Genomic DNA, 17,469 nt, shown 5'->3' with positions numbered 1-17,469 from the left:
AGCATACTGAGACTGACAGGGAAGGGGGACCCTGAAGGTAAATTTGGCATTGGAAAATGCTGAGTTTGCACTCTATATTCTCTTTAGAAACAAGTCCTATTGCCATCACAGCTTTTTAAAAGGAGGCATTGGCAGGACACATAACCTAAGGGTTTTCACTAGTTTAAAATGCCAGCAGAGACTTGGGAGAAGCAAATCTGCTTTGGGATTTTCCAGTATTTGAGGCACAAAGCTCATGGAATGTTTTATTTATCTGGTAAAATGGTGCACAAGGATTTTTTTGTGGCTTTCCTTTTTCCTCTGTGAAATAAACATCTTTAGTAAAGAAGTCCAGGTCCAAACAGGATCAGGGAAAGTTATGAAGTACAGCCAGGCTGCATTTTATAATAAAACAGCACAAAATCCAATCACGAAGAGTAGGTGGAAGATGATATCTGCAAGAGAAACACAGGCTATATGTGAATATTTCCCATTCAATAAAACTGCATGCCCTAATGTGGCTCTGTCAACATATCAAATGTTAACAGATAGACTTTCAAAGGTGTGTTTCAAACCCTTTCCAATCAGAAATTCTTTCAGACACCCTTGTTAACCCAGTAAAATATGATTGTTCCTTTTCTGGGAAGAGGGTGTGACATTTAGAGAAAACATTGCTCAGTATTGCAAGTTATTGCTATGATTTTATTGTCCAGTGTGAGGGATGTACCAAAAGAAGGAAAACAAAGTATGTAACACTGGGAAATAAAATATGATTTTGAAATGCTCACTCTTTTGTCAAATTTACTGATATTTTAGGTTTTTTCTTTGAGCTATGGATTTTATGTTGACAAAGACACTCAAAATCTGTATTTGGGATTGATCTTTCATTGTCATACTTTGCTGTTTACCTGAGAGTCTGTAAAATCTGGATAAACCTTTGCCTGTGTAAAAGAGGAAGAAAAAGATTACATCACGTTGGTGTTTAAAATAAGACAAAGTGCACCACTGTGCTTTATAAAAGCAGAACAGAAAACATTTGTCACATTTTGAAATTCTGAATATTTCTTCCTCTTGGATTTACTGTTTGAAGTTATAAAATGTTCCTCAGTTCTTTTACCTTCTAACATCGATAGGGGTTTACTGGTGCGACATAATGGATTGTAATAATTCTACTCTATCTGTATTTGTAATTTTAAATTGGCTTTCAGATTGGTGTGGATACAGTTGATAAACTAGTATAAAGGGCTCTGGTAAAAACAGGACTTGTTTCAAAAGATGAACCAGCTCAGAGAGAAATCCCTGGTGCCTGCAGGAGGCAGCAGTTGGAGGATACAGTTGTGCAGTGGAGAAGGCTGATGGCAGTGTCAGGAGGGATAGGCACAAAGCATCCCCAGAACACATGAAGGTGTCATGGATATGCTGAAGTACAGACACACAGTGTAAAGAAAAACTTTCCTGCTGCTCCTGACCTCTCTCCCACTCCTGAACAACCAGTCAGAGCATGTCTGAGCTGCTGCTGAAGTCACAGGCATGTGAGCAGAGTTTTCACTGCCAGCTCGGTGTGTCAGTGTTTGGCCATTTACTATAAATGCCAAAGGGGTGCCTTGACTCACTTGGCAAGTGAAGAGAATTTCACTGAGCTCTTCTGCCAGGGTTGGAGGGGACCAGCTCCTGTTCTAGACTCCAGCTGCCCTGGAGGAAAGGGGTCTGGCAGAGGGCTTTGGCTGCCTCTCCCTGCTCCTATGCTGCCAGCCTCATTGCTTCCCAAAGGGAGAAGCTCCCCATGAACCCGGCCACTTACTGCGCACGGTGATCTCCGCCACCAAAACACCTCCGGTTTGTTCCGCGCGCTGCTTGCGTTTGTCACATGTCTCAAGAGAGCAGAGAGAAAGCCATGTATACCAAAAATTAAAATTTTACAAATTCAAAATTGTAAAAAAATTCCAGGCACAATTCTTATGTTTCCAACCAAGGAAATTGCTGCATATTTTCTAGGGACTTGTTGTTTTTTTTTTCCCCTTCCTGCAATTATTGGGGGTTTTAGTGCAGGAGAGATTTAAGGAGAGTCTTTACAGTTCATTTTCTGAAGATTTTGGTGGGCTGCCTTTCCCACCCTGCCTTAAACAAAACTCCTGTCAAGAAGGGGGAAATTGAGCTCCATCTGTTTAACCCCTGACCCCTGTGAAGGCTTCTGTGGTTGTTTATTGCTAATGATAATCGTTGTTCATTGTGTAGAAACAGGAAGCATAAATCCTTTCCATATAGATCAGCTCATGTCCAGCACTAATGATGCCTGTCACAGCTGACAAGGTCTGTATTGCAGGCAGTGCTCTGCAGATTAAAGGTCCTTGTGCATCTCCTGACCTTTGCAGATCCCCAGCTGTGGGCATTTTTATTAAAAACTCAGCATGTGGTAATTCTGGTTATGAGTTGCTTGTAAGCATGGACCACCAGCTTGGTTCAACCTTAATTGCAGGAGACCACCAGCTGCACTTTTGAGTGGGAAGTGGACTCGAGGGATGTTGCCTGATGGAGCAATTATCCTGCACTGGAGGCTGAGGTGGGAATTCCACACAGTGCCTGAAAGGATGATGTAGGTGTTTGATGGTACTGCCAGAGGGGCACATATGAAGTAGTGGGTTTGTGTTTTCTTTTAACTCTGCTCTGTGGCTGGATAAAAAGTTGAAGAAATCTTGAGAAACAAACAACAAAATCTAAGAGTTTTTTCCGTTGCCTTTGAAACTTAGAATTTGCAATAATGCATTTTTGTCAAACATGCAAATTTTGCACTAGTCAGGTCCCCCTGCTTAGCACTGAGGCTGTATAATACAAAAGGCTGCCTTAATTTGCTCCTGGACCGAGAAAGGGATTAGAGAGAAAAATTTGGCTCACCAGGAGTGATGCTTTCTCTTCTCCAGCAAGAGACATTTGTTGTTGAAATGACAGCATGGTGGCCAAAGAATATTTTGGGCTTTCATTTCAGGTTAAATAAAATTTTATTTCATTGCATGAGAGAAAGAATGGCAAAGTTCTGAGTTGGTGAAGGGTGGAAAGAGAAGTGTTTAAAGAAAGACATTTTAGGGGCACCTGCCCATGCTAAATTATGTGCCTGTATTGCACCCTCACCGTACTCCCATCTAAGGATACAGGAATCCACTCTTCTACCTCAGTTCCTGCTCCAGAGACAATTTATGTATTTTATGGAGAGAAGGATGTCTGTAAGAGCAGTAACTTACTATAGCATGGCAGAGAGGACTTTCCTTGGGAAGGGAGACTGGGAGCTTTGAGAGAGGTTCTCCCACTGCCCCCAGGGTGCTCTTAGCACTGGGATACTTAGTAAAATGGAAAAAGCTCAACTTCCTCCTTCTTTCCAGTCTTTTGTTTTACTGTAGCAGTTTGTGAGACAAGACTGTAGTCTGGGATACTGACAGGAGTTGAGTTCTCAATGGCTACCTTATTTCTCAGTATGTTTAAACAAGTTTCCCAATGTTGCCTGTGGCATGACAGGGGTCGGGGTGCACAGCTCAGGGTCCCACAGTGCTGTGTCTCCACCCGCTGAGAGCCCTGGCGCTGGCTCGACACCTGGCACAGCCTCGGGAAGGGCTGGCCATCCTCTGTCCGAAAGTGGCACTGTGTGTTTCTCCAGCAGGGAGGCCTTACCACGGGGCAGGAGAACTTCTCGCTGTCGCAGACGTGCGTCTCGCAGTGCAGCCAGACCTTGGACAGCTTGGGGATGTTGCGGAAGCGGAAGGCGTTGAACTGGAACGTGGCGCGGTTCGTTTTTCCGTTCTCATGCACCAGGATGGAGTAGTCTGTGGCACACCTGTGTTGTGTGTGGAGAAGCACTGTCAGAGCCCCCATGGCTTCAGTGAAACATCTCCTGAGGTGACAGTCTGATGAAAGCATTTGCCCTGCTGTGGGCCAGCTTTTCCTTTGCTCCCTTATACCCACAACCAGCTTTCCAGTCATCCTCAGGGCTGGGCTGAGTAGAGGCGCTCCCCTGGGTCCCACCAGCACCTACCCTTTGGTGATCAAAGGCCAGTGGATCTGGTAGAAATACTCTGAGGAGGGAGTTGCCCAGCAGTTGTTGAGAACAACTTTAAACCTGGAGAGATGCAAACCCCAGATTAGCAAGGAATGTCCAATTGCCAATTTATTACTCATTCCTCCTTCCATTGCCTACCTGTCACTTAAGCCCTTGGCTTCCACTCCAGCAAATATGTCAGAACCAATTTCTGATGTTTCAACAACAAAAGGGGCTTCCTTTATGCTTGAGAACTTGGCATTCTTTGGAAGACAAAGACAAAGGCATCATACATTACTTGTAACATGCAAAGCAAGGCATGATTCACTTCAAACACCACTGGAGAGATTGACCCCAGAAATCTGGGTTCTTATACCCAGCAACCTCCAAACTCTACACTGGTAGAATTGCAAGCCAAAGAGAATGCTTAAAAATATTTTTGTTAATATTTGGTGCATAATGATGACCAGTGTCAGAACTTGATGCTGTTTGGGTTGCAGTATGTATTATATTGGAGCATGGGTGGGAAGCAAGCTTGCTGCTGCTGCTTCTAATGGTGGGGAAAGCTGGTGGGAGTGAGTGGAGATGAGTACATGGAATGGGAATGGAGTTGAGACATGGCCATATGTTGGAGAAAAGGAATGAAGACAAGCAGAAATCACAAGAAAAAAGCCAGCCTGCTGAACATGGAGCAATGTGGTGCTCAGGTGAATAGTTTTTGTTACAAATTCACTGAAATGCCTACCTTAAATCCCATTGCTTCTTGTAGGGTAAGATGTTAACAAAGCTGGCACCAGAATTATATAAAGAATATCAGGTTCAATCCTAGCATTGGTTTACCTAGTGGTAAACCTTTTACCTAGCCTATTTTAACACAGTATGTTCCTAGTTGTGCTTTTCTAGCTGTGCTAAATTAGAGAGGCTGTTTTGGTGCTTTTGACTGTGCTTTTGCGGAGAAAAGATTCCAAGATTAGGAGCTGGCTGCTCCAGCAGTGCAATGGAGCTATGGAGAGGAGAGGGACTCTTCAAAAGATTTGCCTAATATCAAGGGACAACATTTTGTTGGCAAAAAAATTCCAGCATGACCTAAAGATCTGAGAGGTACATGAAACATCTGTCAGGTGAGAGGACCAGGGAGAAAGCTGCAAGAGAAATGAAAGGAGCTTTGCTGTGTCTGCAGAGGCCATGCAAGGCCAGGAGTACGTGCAGATTCATGCTGCTCTTGCAGTGGGACTACAAACAAGTTTTGATTTTTCTTATAAAACCTGTCAGCAGGTTAGAAATGTACCATTCAGCAGAAAAATCTGCCTGATTTTGAGGGATTAAAAGAACAGTTGGCATGTGTCTGCTCCGTTCACTTTAAGTATACCTCTGTTAATCAGCAGAAAGAAGAACCCCTGCCAATCCCACTGCAATTACCTGTGCCAGGCTAGTAATGTGCTCCATGACACATAAAAGTCAGGAGCAGCAGCCCTGTTTTTTCCAGCTCTTTGGCTGGAGCCTGTGGAAGGTGAAGGTGTGAGTGGCAAAGAGCACTTACAGAGTAGAAGTTGAGGGACAGTTGGCTTTCAAATGAGCCGGAGCTCCCGTTCTTCACATGGACAGTGGCCACCCTGGGGACAGGACAAAATTCCACATGAGTGAGGCATGGTGATGAGGACAGGGTGAGACACACTCCCAGAAGAGGATGTACCTTTGGTCAAAGGCAGCCTGGTTCACCAGGTAGTTGGCATTGTATGTGCAGGTGAATGAGTAATTCACAGGCTGGCTCTTCACAATCACTGAGGAGTCATTGGAGACGATGGAGTTATAGAAGTGATACACAGGATTCTTGAACTGTGGATGGTGAGAGAGGGAAATGTGGGCAGTACTGTGTCTTTGAGGCACCAGGAATGTACTTTGAAACATGAAGACTCTGGTGTCAAAACAGCCTCCCCAAGAAAACACAGTTTGGCAGCTCTTTATATGCTGTGCTGCCTATTCATATGCCTTACTAAACATAAGTTCTGTGTGCAAGTGAACAGCAGACTAATATCACTAAGCCTGTGAGTATTTTTCCTGGAACTGCAAAGCACAGCTGTGTGATTCTTCCTTCTCCTTGATACTGCAGTTTGCCTCCTTCTTCCATCAGTACCTAAATTTTACTTCAAGCTGAAGAGGACAGGACTCTCTCAGACAAGTCCAGCCATTTCCTGAGTCAGAAATGCTGACCTTCATAGTCTTACCTCTGACTGTGTCCCACAGTATGATTTGTTTTTAGGTGACAGGTCTGGGATTGTGAATTGGTAATATCCTGAATCGTGGATGCCATTGTAGCAAATGCCTCCAAGTGCCAGCTGATTAACCTCCCATCCATAAGGACACTCTGGAATTCTGGTAATGATGGTTTTAGGATAGCAGTATACCAGAATTACATCTGAAAGGAAAATGATACATCTGGAGTTATTTAGTGGTAATTTCCTTTCAAAGAGGTGGGTTTGCCCACTTACTTTCCATTTGGCTTAACATTCTGTGAACAGGGGTGTGTGCTGGAGGTCCTCTAATGAATGCAGCTTTTGCTACACAAAACTGACCTTTAGGTTGTTAAATTCTGTCCTCTTTGGAAGAGTTTGGCCTTTGCCTTCTAGTCAATGCAGAAGTTTGTGTATATTTTTTATCTTTCTGGAATAGCTGATTGAAAAGCAGAGACACTGCTGAGAAACCTGAAGTAAAAAAGGACTTCACTGAAATATGTCTCATTAACTTATGCTGCAAAGCTGGCTTCTGTAACACCACTGACTGTAAAAATAATTTTGGTGAGGTTCTTTGGTAGGCTTTGTAGATCTGCACTTTTTTGTACTGGTGTATAGATCTTGGCCACAGTAAATATCCTGCCTTTTCTCTTCTTGAACTGGCCCTGTAGTGCCAGCACAAACTGAATTTTTCCAATTGTCAAGTCAAAAGACAAGATCTAAAAATGAACTGAAGAACCTAGGCCTGCTAACAACAACAGATGACCCGAACTCCCAGCCCTGTTAACAGCAGTGCTGTGTGTTTGCAAACATAGTGATTGCTAATACAGACATGAATGTTGAACATCATAACAGACAGACTGATTCTGCATCATGATAGCAGAACTGGATATTTTTCAGGCAGAGCTAATTTGAACGTCTGATGGAAATTTTAAGGGCAAATATTGACTAACCATTAGTGACCTGAAAATTGAAAAAGACTTCCAATTACTACTGTGAGAAAAAAAGGCACCCTCCCTGGAATTATTCAGTTATTTCTTTTAAAGCCCTTGCCACTCTCATTTTTTGTGCTAAAAGCTTCATTTTGCAGCCTTTCCATGTCTGCTAGGGAATAATGGGGAAAAGTCAACTAGAGACCTTAACAATTTGCTTTTTTTCCTGATTAACAAACCTTCAGCACATGCAAGCTGCTTCTGCTTGTGTTAATGCTCAGATTTATAACTGGCAACTTTACAGCTATGAAAATTCCTGCAGTTAAGAGAAACTGCTAGCACAAATAAAAGTACTGAAATAAATGGCTAGAGGGCCAAATACTTTAGATATACTATGAAATGACTGACAGTAATCTGACAGCAGTCACACACAAAAAAGCAAACAGTAAATTGAGGCATATTCCAAAATGTTTCTAGAGCACATTTTGTAATTGTAGTGAAGTAGACATTGCAGGTCTGTCTGGCACCAGATCACTTCAGTTTCTAGGCAGTAATCAGTGTGCAATTAGAGCCTTACCTTCAATGATTTTTGTATTTTTCTTGCTTTAATGTAACAGTGTGGTTCAGGAGTTCAGCCCAGCACATTCAATCTGATTCTAGTCTGGGACTAAAGCCCAGTTTGGGCAGCAAAGATCTGCTGCATCTAGCCTATACTTTTACAGAAAATTTCTAATCGTTTTTGTTTTCTTTGCTATTTTATGCTTCTGTGATTGACTTTCTTGCACAATGGTTATTGCACAGAGTTAACTATATGCCTAATTCTTTGTGGGGTTAGGATTTGAATGGTACATTCTTTACTGTGCTAGCTCAAAGCAGATCAATAAAATAAATGTAAGGATTAGCCCTACAGAATCCACAGTTTAACTTCCTGAAGGAAAACATTTTGAATGAAAAAATCCTTTGGCAGCTTAATTACAGGAGAAGATCTTAGGAGACTTAAGTTATTTTACCTGCTTTATTTGGGCTGCAAGGCCCCGCAAGCGCTCGAGCCAAGATGACCAGCAGGTAAATAGCAAGAGTCACCATTTCTTGAAATGATCTGAGGACACAGGAAATAAAAGCTGAAAATGTCTTTAAAAGTAGAAATAAAAACAATGCATTGTCTGCAGTCCTGAACCTGTAGTAGCTACTGTTAAAATGTCCTTTTTGCAGAGAGAAAAAAATAACATTATTGCTATTCTGTCACCCAATGTAATTGCAACTGCAGGGTAAATCTTTCAAAGACCATTGCTATAACCGGGTCACTACTGTGACAATTTTACTATTTCAGTTTAGTGGTGGTGGCTTTTAATTATTCTGGTTTGATTTCTTGCAAAGAGTCTAAACCTAAAGTGTTACTATAACCAAATGAAACTGAAATAGTGGGATTTGAAAAAAAGAGGGAATAGAAATTAGTAAAAGAAATATGACACAAGAACATATATAATGTGCTTAAAATTTAGTGCTGAAACTATTCTTTATGGTGATGGCTATTCTGATATATATATAATCTTAACTTCATATAGCTAAGTTTTGATGATTTATGCATTTTCTCCTTTGCTGCTAAATGTTGAGTTTCTAGGAAAACATCCACAGCCGTTATTTACATTTACATTTCAGGCCTCAAACCTGAAAGCTGTTTCCCACAGGGGAAAAACATACACAGCCTGTGGGATTAGGACTGCAGTTCCCATATTTTCCCTTTGTAGACACTCTTCAGTATCAGCCCTCATGCACACATCACTAAACAGACTGTTAGAAGTAAGAAATATCATTTACAGAAAAAAAAAATCACTCCAATTCAGTAGTTCTAACAAAACCAATCAATTTCAACATTTTCACCCTGGTTCTATTTAAAAATATATATTTATAAAAGGGTCTTAAAGTACATATCAGTGACAATTCCTTCTAATGATAATCCTATGCATTCTATAAGAAATTAAGAGTTATACCTACAAGACAGGAAGGAGCTAATTATTTCAGATTTTCATTCCAGTCTTATTCCAAAAGCAGCGCTGTCAGCTCTTTCCAAGATGTCCTCTTTCAAATGAACCCAGCTGGTGTTATCTTCGCTTTATATAAGCAATCTTGTAAAAGGAGCCCATCTCTGGTTAAATCTCAGCCCGCCAGTATTGTCCAGTGTGAGAGGAAAAAAAAAGAGTTCTAGAAAAGCAGTTCTCTTCCCCTAGATGGGTCTGTATTGCTGCTATTCGATTTTTTACAAATCTTTCTACAGTGATTTTTTACAGATCTTGCAAATAAGTGAACAGAAACCTGCTGAAGATACAGAATTCTTTTGTTTGTGAGTTTATTAGAAAAATGTAGAATTTCTGTAGAGGTGAAGCTACAACTGCCTGCTAGAATTCAGTGAAAATATATTTATAGGAATTATCTGCTTGTCTTAAATGACTTATTGAGAATGTCAATCTTTTGTGCCATACAAGTGGACAAAAGTAATGGCAACAGATCATATACTACCTTTGGAGTTGTTTGTTTTACTTATTTTTTATCTAAAAGCTCACAGGCAGGTAATCTGAGTTTAGGCAGGCTCTTCCATAAGCCTAAGCATTATACTACATAATAATAGTACATAATACTAAATGAACATTAGACTGTGTAATATACATTATTAAACTATAGACTGTGTAAAATTTACCATTGCACAGAAAATGGAAACAAATTTACTCAATGTATGACCATCAGTCATGAAGTTGCCTATGAAAGTCCTGGCTAGCTGGTAGGATTTTCTGGTGACCCATTACATCCTGTTTGTGTCAGCTTCTAGTGAAAGGCCCAGAAGCAGTGGCTTCACTACTGCTATTTTATACATCTGCATAGAGAAGGTGGGCTGTAAACAGTCCTGCCACGTAAACTGGCCCTGTGTGCTGTTGGACCACTTGTGCTCTGACACCTGTCTTGAGTCACTGAGCACAGAGGATCTCACTGACCTTGCCTGTGAGACCCAGCCCTATGGGGTTCCTCTCAGATGGTCTGGTATCTCCTCTTGTGCAGGGCCTTGCTCTGCCCAATCCATGGCAGGACTTTGGTGTGGACCTGCCTTCTCTCAAGCAGTTTTTGGCGTATAGGGTGGCACAGTAATAAAGCTGTACCAGTTGTCAGTAGTCTGGAGTTTTGGAAGGAGTGGAATGGAAGAGCACAGTGGGCCTGATTTAAACCTGAAATCCTTACCAAGGAATTTTTAGCTGTCCTGTGAGTGAGATTTATAGGAGCACCTTGAGGACAGAATTCACTACAAGAAGTGTCTCAAGGCAGAAGACCTGAGCAAAGCAGGGCCATGAGTGCACCTGCACTGTGAGGGCTGCTCGGCGATGGTCGTGTGCACGTGAATCTGAAATGACATGAAGAATTAAGTAATCAGGGTGACTTCTTCTGGAAAACTGATGCAAAGCCCTAAACAAAGGTTGAAAAGCTTATGTATGCCAGTGCTTAATTTCAAATATCAAGTCTGAACCAAGATTGAAGCTTTGTAAGGGTTTGCTCTCACTGTTCTTGTGACTCTGCAAGCCATCACGTTCTGATTTAAATGAGATTACTTAAAGATGGACACATGGATAAAATCCTCTGACCAGGGTTTGTTGTTATTTTAATTGAATTAAAGAATAATCCACTGAACAAGAACCAAAGCTCATCAATCATTTGGCATGATCTCTCTAACTAGAGATTATCCTCATCAGAGATCCTAAAACAAGGAGGATTTAACTCCTGGTGTATGTTTTATAGCCTCACCCCAAATCCTGCAGGGATTCAGGCCTAATTTTGATTTCCTAAGGCTAAATCTAAATATACACTGTGTCAACATGCACTCATTTTTTGTCTTTCTGTGTGATTGAGTGTGTATATTTGGTCTGGAAGAAGAAACCAGGGTTTCTGGTGAGACTTTATGATCAGCCCTGTTGTCAAGAATATATAGCCCAGAAACAAGGGGAGGCTTGCAGGAGAAAGCCTGCGATTTTGGGCATGAGAAAGGACTCGTGGCTGTGTACAAGTTAATTCTTCAAACTCAAAGGATCAAATTCAGTCCTGGGGTTGGACTTGGCCTATCAGGGCTGCCCACACAGGGCTGATTTAGAGAGCAAGATATTCGGCTAACCTTGATTAGGCATAGTGTTAATGCCTTGCTAAAAATTATGTAAGTGGTCCACCTCACCATAACATTAACGAAGCTATTGAAACACAGACTAGCTTAGCAAATATTCTAATTAAATTATCATTGGTATAATAGTACAGGTTTCAGTGGAATTACTCCAAAATGGATCTAATCCCATAATTTGTAAGAGAAAATAAATCTCTCACTATCTTCTCACAGAAAACTTATCTCCATGTACATAATACTCCTTTTAGGCAGAAGGTAGAAAACAGAACGAAAACCATGAAACAAATTTGGCAGTGGTGCCAGCTGGTGTATAGTAGTTTGCATTTGCATGAGAAACAAGCACAAAATGTACCTAAGTCAACCAGCATTTGATACCTGCACTGATCAAAGGTGAAGGCTTGGGGAAGGTTTAGGTTTCTCTCAGTAAGTGCACACACAGAAAAAGGAAAGCCATTAACTTGCAAAGCAGACCATTGAGGATTGTTGCAGTTCCCTGAGTCTTTCCAAGCCCATTGAATAGTCTCAGCAACCTAAGTATTCATAAAGATTTCAACCAAGAGCAAATGAAGACCTTATTGTGGATTTCACCTACAAGGGCAGCTTGTGTCTCCAGCCTTGTTCCTCACATTGTGATGGAAAGCTGTGTGAGTATCGGCTGTCTGGCTCTTACATGGAGCAAATGAGGTTCTGCTGTTTGAACCTGCAAGGGATATTGCAACATCCAATTTTCATTGGTTTTGGACAAGACAATAAACCTGAAAGTCCCTTAGCTATGTGGAAGTACTTATGGGACAGTGAGGATCAATGGAGACAGCTGAATCAGCTGACTCCAGGGGAAGGCAGAGCAGCTGACACTCATCTGGAGGCTGCAATGTATAAATGATGGTGTTTACATACACCAAAACCTGGCATTCTGAGTTTTGTCTGAGATAAGGGGTGTATTTATCCCACAGGTATAGAGACATCCATGCTGGGTCTGGAAGCAGAGCAACTCTATATTTGGCCTGACCTGAGTGAGTGGATCCTCTTGGAAGTGCAGCACTGTGTTGGTACAATCAAATTTTCCTGAAGCCTAATTGAGCTGTTCTGTGTAGACTTATTCCCTCGAGACATAAATACCTTACGGATTTAGGATTGTTTTGCCTTTTACAGTGTAAATACCTCTGCAGTAGTTTATTACTCATGGCACATGGTTGGTCACTCACTTCAGCACATGACTGAGTCACCATCCCCGGAGGTACGTGCAGATGTGGCACTAAGGGATGTGGTTAGTGGTGGACTTGGCAGTTAGGACAGTTGGACTTGAAGATCTTAAAGGTTTTTCCAACCTAAATGATTCTATGATTCTATTCTATGAATGTTTTAGCCTTGTGAACAGATTATAGACCAATGCATGTATGTAGAGAGCCTGGGACCCACAGGTCTCCTGCACCCAAGTCCCCCGAGTGGCTGATATTCTTCAGTAACTGCACAAGACCTATCAGAAGAAGGGGAAATCAGAGAGAATTGTCATTGTGGAAGAGTCACATAAAAACCAGAGATGAATGTTCAGGGCACCGGAAGAAACAGTCTTCTGCACTTGACTTCCTTGTGCATTAGCTCTCTGTCTGTGTAACTACGCAACACTGAATCATAATTTTTCAGCAATCACCTGCAGCCATGGGCTTGGTGAGACAGTGCTGCTGCTGGTACATGCACTCCTGGGGTGTGAGAGAGGACAGCGTCTCAGCTGAAGAAGCATTCCCTTGACAATTCTGCTGTTCAAGACAGATACTTACAACAGCATTTCTGCTGAACACAAAATTGTGGCTGAAGTAAATAATCATATTTCATGTTCACTTGAATGCCTGATCCTATTGCTGTTTAGCTTTGCCAGCATATTTAATGTTCTTTGGATGCTTCTCCAGCAAAGTCCTGCCTGTTTTGCAGTTTGCTGCTGCTGGAATAGAACATCACTTTCCAGCTGAGTTTCCTTGAAGCCTTTGTGTGGGTAAGTGCTTTATTTGATGTAATTTTTTAGGAGATGTCTTGGAGCTAGCTAGTTATGAAGGATAAGGATTTGGAGCTTGATTTAATAAAGACATGGTGCTTGATTTAATAAATGTATGAGACATGTAAAACAGGTCATGCGAGACCAGAGCTGATGACTTATACTGGTCACGTGAGACTTCACTCGTCCTTGAACTTCCTCTAGTTGGAGATGCCTAAACTTGCCTTGTACTTGATTAATTTGTCTAAGCGAGGCATGTATTGCATTAACAGGTGCTGTAAAGTGGCTAAGATACCTGCACAGATATCTGTAAGTGATATGTAAATCTGCCTGTGACACATATCCTGTGGCACAGTACCTCTAAGACACTCCGGCATTTTGGAGTGGGAATTGGAAGCCAGGCAGGATAGTCAAGGACATCTTAAATGACACTGCATGTCTGTGTTGGGCATCTGAGTGGAGACCAGCCAGACATGCTGCTCTGGCTGGCTTGACATTCATTTTTGCTTGCCTTGGGAGCCTGAGCAGCCCTGCACACTCAGCAGCACACATGCCTGAGCCTGCTCCAGCTTGCTCCAATTACTCACTGGGTGCCTAAGGACAGCTTCCAGGAAGAAGTTGAAGCACTTCTGGGCAAAGATAGCTTTGATCTCTACAAGCAAGAATTGCATCTGGGTCTCCTGGGCGAGGGCTCTGACTGCCAGTCTCCTCCAGCTGTTCTTTGAAGAAGGTGTGGCTGTGGCTCCTGAGCTGCTGTCCCATCTCGGTATGTCTCAGAGCAGAACCGCAGGGATTTTCTGTTGAGAACACAGGGATTAAGTATTTTGTAATGGCCAGTTATTGCTGTGGAATAGCATTCTGTAATCACCTGAATGTGGCCTAAATGGCTTCTGAGGTACATAAGTGCTTTTTTGGATCTCAATCATGCAGTCCTGTATAACACCTTGTAAACCTTTTAGTTCTTTTTATCTCAACAACAGGTCTTGATCTCTTGGCAGTGTGGGTGAGGATCTCACCTAAGTGTGGGGGAGGATTTTAAGAGGAAGGTGAAAAAATAGGAAGAATGGACTCTTTGTGTCATTCATTAGTTTAATCTTAGTTTGGCAGCTGACTCAGTGACCATTCTCTTCTTGCTCCAGTAATGCTCTCTTTTCTAGGCATTATCCCACTGGTGCTGGGAAGGTTGATGAAACATGATGTTTCTCAGTTTGGGTTGGGGTATGTCATCACAACTTTAAGAGTCTGCAGCAGATGTTTGATGTTCTGCCTGATTCCTGGCCATGTGTGTTGGCCACAAATAATGCTGCTCACCCAGCCTGCATGCTTTGCTGCTGAAAACCTGACAGAAACAGGACTGCAATGCAGTGAAACATAAACAGTATACTAAAGGCAAATTTATCCTCTGGGGTCCCTCAATGTCAGTTCCATGACTGCTGAGAAACTGATCCTGAATATATGCTGCTCATTTTAAAAATATGGTTAAGGAAGAAAAAAACAAAGCAAAAATAAATAAAAGGGCAAACTGATAAAGAAATTTCAGAAGCAGGAGGAATGCTGAATTACAACAAAGAACTTGATGGCCACGTAGCTTGGAAGTGCCTCATATTTCCAACCCTAGAAACCTTTCCTCAGATTTGCAGTGTGCATTGCCCTGGAGCCTGGAGTGCTCCTGCTCCCTCTTTAACACCTCTAACCTTACCTGAGCTACAGAGCCCTTCTCCAGCTGCCTTATTTCACCATGGTCTGATCCAGCTGAATTATAAATCTGCTTTGTGGGATGCAGATAGGAATGCACACATGAAGGACTGGTAAAAATCATGTTCTTGAAATGCTCACCATAATTCCTATCCTTTGAAGAGTTAAGATCCATTTGTTTTCCCTGTGAAATAAACTTTCAGTATTGTAGTACTGCAGTCTCAAATCAAACACAAACCTTTTGCACTTCTATCAGTGGCAGCTGCTGATTAAAATCACAGTTTTGGTTTCCCAAGCTACATAATCCTGCCAGTTCATTCTTAGACCTACTTTTCTTAGCACACTGTATCCATTATACCAGTGTTGTCCTCATTTTTGAAAGTTTGTGATTTTTTGGCAGCTGATAGCATCATCCTTGGAGACAGTCTCTTTTTCAGTGAAAGGGATCTGTTGTAGAGAGTTATGTGGCTCTGAGAGCTACATGTATCAAACTTAGCTGCATTAATTAGCTGGTGCTGTGCTTGTAAACTGATCATAATAATGCTTATCACAATCTTAGTACCATTATCTCTGCTTTGCAGATAATGGAACTGAGCCACAGAATGGCAAAGCCCAGTGTAGAGCTCTTGAGCTGCCCATCCTGCTCTTACTTCTCCTTTGCCACGGAAAGAGTAAGGAGCTTGGAGCAGGAAGTGTCCAAGCAAACTCTGGATGGGTTTGTCTGTGAATGAGAAAACCTTTCTGGGAAGCTGTGGAATGATTCTTGGGGTGCCAGGCTATGTCTTCTGGAATAGAGGACTCACATCTCAGAGGCTCTTTAGCTACCTAGGGTAGTAAACTCCCCCTTGCTTGTCAGTTTAACATTCCCACTGGCCTTCATGGCTTTTTGACAATGATTTGGTGACTCACAATTGTTACCATTGAGTGCCTCAGTGGATTTGCCTCTTCTGATGCCATAAACAAAGCTTCTCTTCTCACTTTGTCATTCTTTAGCATTCAGCCTCCAAAAAGGTCACTTTCTGAGACTTCCCACAGATAACAGACCAATTTTGAGATCAGTTAAAGCATCTTGTTTTCTTAAAATTGCACCAACACACTACTGATGACATGCACTGAGATGGTTCTTTCCATTCACCATGTTTCATAGTAGCAGAGATGTAGCAGCTTCATGCCATGGAATGGAGCAGAGCAATTGATCTAAAGGTTTCCCACAATCGGTTGAGTTTTCATTTCCTTGTTGCATTATGACTCAACCAATACCAAATAAAATCCAGATCTTATTTTTTTAATTGTCTGGAGATAGTATTTCCTGTGGAATTCACTTAAACACCAAATGCAAGAGGTGGCTGTGGTACTGCCCATGTACAGCTCTTCAGGTATTTTCATGAGCTCCCTCTGATAGTCAGGTTTGAGAAAGCTGACACCTTCATGTTTTCTTTTGCTGAGCTGTAGCTGGTGTTGCATTGATCACTCAAAATCAATTCAGCCATCCTGGGCAAAAGTGCTATTTGCTAGTGTTCAAAATGACAGTTTCTTCTGATGTAGCTTACAGTAAGCAAACCATCTCTTTGATTTAAGCTGGCTGAACAGAGCATTGTAGTCAGCTGAAAAATGTTTGCAATTATGATATACCAATGGCATTCATGTAGTGTTTCCTACAAGCTATTCCAAAAAGCATGATGTGGCAGTTCCCTTTTATGAAAATCCTTCAGGAATACAATAATCTGATTACCTTCCAAGGGATTCATGGAGTTGTTCTCCTCAGTAACCCACTACAGCTCCAAGCACTCAATCCTCCAGGACAGACTGTGCTCAAGACTCCAGATTGATTATGCTGTTAATGATGCAGCAGGCTCTGCTGTTGTTTGTTTATTCTGAGATTAGCTAAAATTAGAAGTTGACCTTATGTTCCTGAATTAATTTAAAGGCAAAAATTCAAGTTACTGATTCTGATGATTTCTTTTCTAGAAATGATCTTGAAAGCCAAAGCTCCTTGAGCTTGAGTCACTTCTTAAGAGATCTTGAAATGAAAAGTGTCTGGCCTAATTGATATATAGGAGCAATAAATCCTGAGCAATCCCCAAGGTAATGCCTTTACATGCTATACTGGACATCTACAGATATGTCAGATTTTGAAAGATCAAGAAGATATCAAATCCCTCTTTTAAATGCTTGGAAACAGATGGATAAATTCAGTAAATAGACAGACTGTTGATCTGTTGACTGCTTGGATATACCAAAAGCACATGAAGTTGGAGAACGACTCTTTGCATCTCTGGATGGTCATGATATCTTAAAAAATAAAAAGAAGAGGGAATACTGAATCTTTTACAGCAATAGGTTGGGAAGATACATTATTGATGTTTCAGAAAGTGTGCAAGAATTAAATTGCTGAGCTTGAAACACTGGGAAAAGGTCTATTTTCACAGGCTTTTTCTTAATATCAGTTTTGGCTTTTCTCAGTG

General features: G+C 41.6%; 1 protein-coding gene across 1 annotated transcript; it reads right to left on the bottom strand.

Annotated features, from left to right (window-relative positions):
* Positions 1 to 381: 381 nt before the first annotated feature.
* Positions 382 to 8,252, bottom strand: TECTB (tectorin beta). Its single transcript, XM_005520737.2, has 10 exons — positions 8,177 to 8,252; positions 6,229 to 6,419; positions 5,697 to 5,839; positions 5,544 to 5,616; positions 4,163 to 4,266; positions 4,001 to 4,084; positions 3,640 to 3,802; positions 1,781 to 1,850; positions 888 to 920; positions 382 to 434 (listed from the first exon to the last, which is right to left on the bottom strand). The coding sequence occupies exons 1-10, from the start codon at positions 8,250 to 8,252 to the stop codon at positions 382 to 384; spliced, it is 990 nt and encodes a 329-aa protein (XP_005520794.1).
* Positions 8,253 to 17,469: the final 9,217 nt, after the last annotated feature.

The sequence above is a fragment of the Pseudopodoces humilis genome, chromosome 9, assembly GCF_049639895.1.
Source record: "Pseudopodoces humilis isolate 2021_Gansu_Grassland_sample_001 chromosome 9, ASM4963989v1, whole genome shotgun sequence".
NCBI classification, from domain to species: Eukaryota; Metazoa; Chordata; class Aves; order Passeriformes; family Paridae; genus Pseudopodoces; species Pseudopodoces humilis.
The sequence above is the reverse complement of the archived record's forward strand: the minus strand, read 5'-3'. Positions and strand labels throughout refer to the sequence as shown.

Bases quoted from the DNA above. Each gene is read 5' to 3' on its own strand.
- TECTB (XM_005520737.2), bottom strand. From the start codon at position 8,252: ATGGTGACTCTTGCTATTTACCTGCTGGTCATCTTGGCTCGAGCGCTT. The intron at 5,617-5,696 runs GTACATCCTCTT...TCCTGTCCCCAG, and splicing joins CAGGCTGCCTTTGACCAAAG to GGTGGCCACTGTCCATGTGA. The intron at 921-1,780 runs GTAAGTGGCCGG...TCTTTTACACAG, and splicing joins GGCGGAGATCACCGTGCGCA to GCAAAGGTTTATCCAGATTT.